Source organism: Ceratina calcarata, unplaced genomic scaffold (assembly GCF_001652005.2).
Source record: "Ceratina calcarata isolate Rehan_Ccalc_2016 unplaced genomic scaffold, ASM165200v1 scaffold159.2, whole genome shotgun sequence".
NCBI classification, from domain to species: Eukaryota; Metazoa; Arthropoda; class Insecta; order Hymenoptera; family Apidae; genus Ceratina; species Ceratina calcarata.
Genome location: NW_017137177.1, coordinates 26,911 through 28,835, shown reverse-complemented (window position 1 = coordinate 28,835; position 1,925 = coordinate 26,911). Strand labels below are relative to the sequence as shown.

Sequence of the window (1,925 nt, the reverse complement as noted above, 5' to 3'; positions counted from 1 at the left end):
TATCAACACATAACATTAGGAATTATTTTAGGAACTATTTTACCAAAATTTTATTTTTACAGCTGAACGAACTGAGGGACGATAAGAACGTGGGATCGATGGTTAAATCCGCATTGGCAGTTGCACATAACAACTTGGAATGGTCCGAGAAGCATTTGACTCAAATAATCAAATGGATAAAAGATCAACAGGATTCCAAAAGTGCTGGTACCACTACAGTCGTAAATACCTTGAGTACAATCTCGCTAACAGTATTTTCAATAATGGTATATGCATTTAGTCAATAAATACGTACATATTATGAATCATAACTGAATAGGAATAAAAAAATACGTATTATGAACCATAACAAAATAAAATGTATATAAGTGCTCGTTCATTATATGAATGACCAATCTATTTTAATTTTCTGTTACCATAAGAGTTTTATTTTTATAACCGGGTTACTCTTATACTATTGTAGATTTTATATAATATATATCTTGTGTCATATACATATCATATGAGTGAAGAATGTAAAAGATTTTATTTTATTCAAGAAACGAAATACAATATTTATTATACAACTTCGCATTTTAATTCCAATTTTTCGCAAACAATCCTGTTTTATAAACAGGGACTTCAATAATGAAAAGATATAACGAGGTGCTTATACAAACATACATATAAAGCACGCAAAGGACGTCCGCGATATGAGTAAAAGAATGCACATGAAAAGATTGATCTTACAAACTGCAAGAGCGAATTATTTAAGTGTAACGCATACCGAGAACATTAACACATTAAGTGTTTAAATAGAGATTACAAAAACGAGGTGGTTTGTGCGCATATAAATTGACCCGCCTATAACGACCCGCTTGACGTGTTGATAAAAGTCTGTAATCTTACACAGTGTAATTGAAGAAATGATAATTTCAGAGCCAGTTTGTCGCGCTGAGGATTCGAGATTCCTGTCTCAACTCGTCTTTCAAAAAGTTTGAACACTCATTACCCTATACTATCTAAATAATACGCATGTAAACGTTCCATTGTACATACACAGGTGTACGTTTAATGCTCAACGAGTATTTACAAAAACATACAAAAACGGTTAATACCTTGTTTGACGAATACAGGACGCAGTTTTGTGCGATCTACGTATACGATTAGAACGGGAACGCGATTTATCGAACGAGGGGTGTTTCAATATTCAACCCGGGACAATTCGAGCCATCTTCATGAATGTGACATTGTGCCACCGTTACGCCGTTCTGTTCTTTTTCAACCAATCTTGGATTGTGTCGTGGCTGGCGTCCAGCCATCGTATGTTCGCCTCAGCTTGTTCTATGGCCTGCTGCACCGATCTCGTTGCCGTTCCAAACTTTCCTATGTGCTCCTTGGTGAAATCGAGTAACTAGAAAATTATATTTTTCATCATTTAAAGGATGATTCTAAATGTTAATAAGTTTAATTTAATGTTTTATGTTGATGTAAGATTTGAAAGACTGAAGTTCAAATTGCACACGAGTCGTTTAAGAGCCGTCAAAGAGGAACAACTCTATTTTTTGTATTATTGAGATTTTTGATATCATACCATGGGCGGATAGCGGACTAAGCTGCCGCGTGGGGCCCCGGAGGAGCCAGGAGGTCTAAAAATATCTTAACTTAAAGATTTTAGAAATGACTAAAAAGGTTCAAAAAAAGCTCCTTAAAATAACCAAACCAATCTAAAAACAAAACGTTAAATTTATGACCTCTAAACTGTGCTCTTTAACTGTTTATTTCAGTAAATGTTTAATAGTGACGCGAAGTAGAACGTACTTTAATAATATTTTGTACAAGTTAGTTTTGCTAATAACGGAATAAAAATTAGGAAGCTCTTAAAATATTTAAATTAAAAAGTTTTCTAATCGATAATCGAAGGAAAGATAAGTTTAGTATTAGAG

General features: G+C 33.8%; 2 protein-coding genes across 2 annotated transcripts in view; one reads left to right on the top strand and one right to left on the bottom strand.

Annotated features, from left to right (window-relative positions):
- LOC108632518 (putative aminopeptidase-2) overlaps positions 1–388 on the top strand; it is a 53,943-nt gene extending 53,555 nt beyond the window's left edge. Inside the window, exon 32 of the mRNA XM_018037169.2 lies at positions 63–388. Within this exon, the coding sequence (XP_017892658.2) occupies positions 63–287 (225 nt within the window). The 3' untranslated portion in view covers positions 288–388. The remainder of the gene's footprint in view (positions 1–62) is intronic.
- A 126-nt stretch (positions 389–514) lies between these two features.
- Positions 515–1,925, bottom strand: part of superdeath (Suppressor of ER stress-induced death) — a gene marked incomplete at its 5' end in the record, with an annotated part of 21,853 nt that continues 20,442 nt past the window's right edge. Inside the window, 3 exons of the mRNA XM_026819743.1 lie at positions 515–1,393; positions 1,703–1,706; positions 1,801–1,830. Coding sequence (XP_026675544.1) covers positions 1,241–1,393; positions 1,703–1,706; positions 1,801–1,830 — 187 coding nt within the window. The remainder of the gene's footprint in view (positions 1,394–1,702; positions 1,707–1,800; positions 1,831–1,925) is intronic.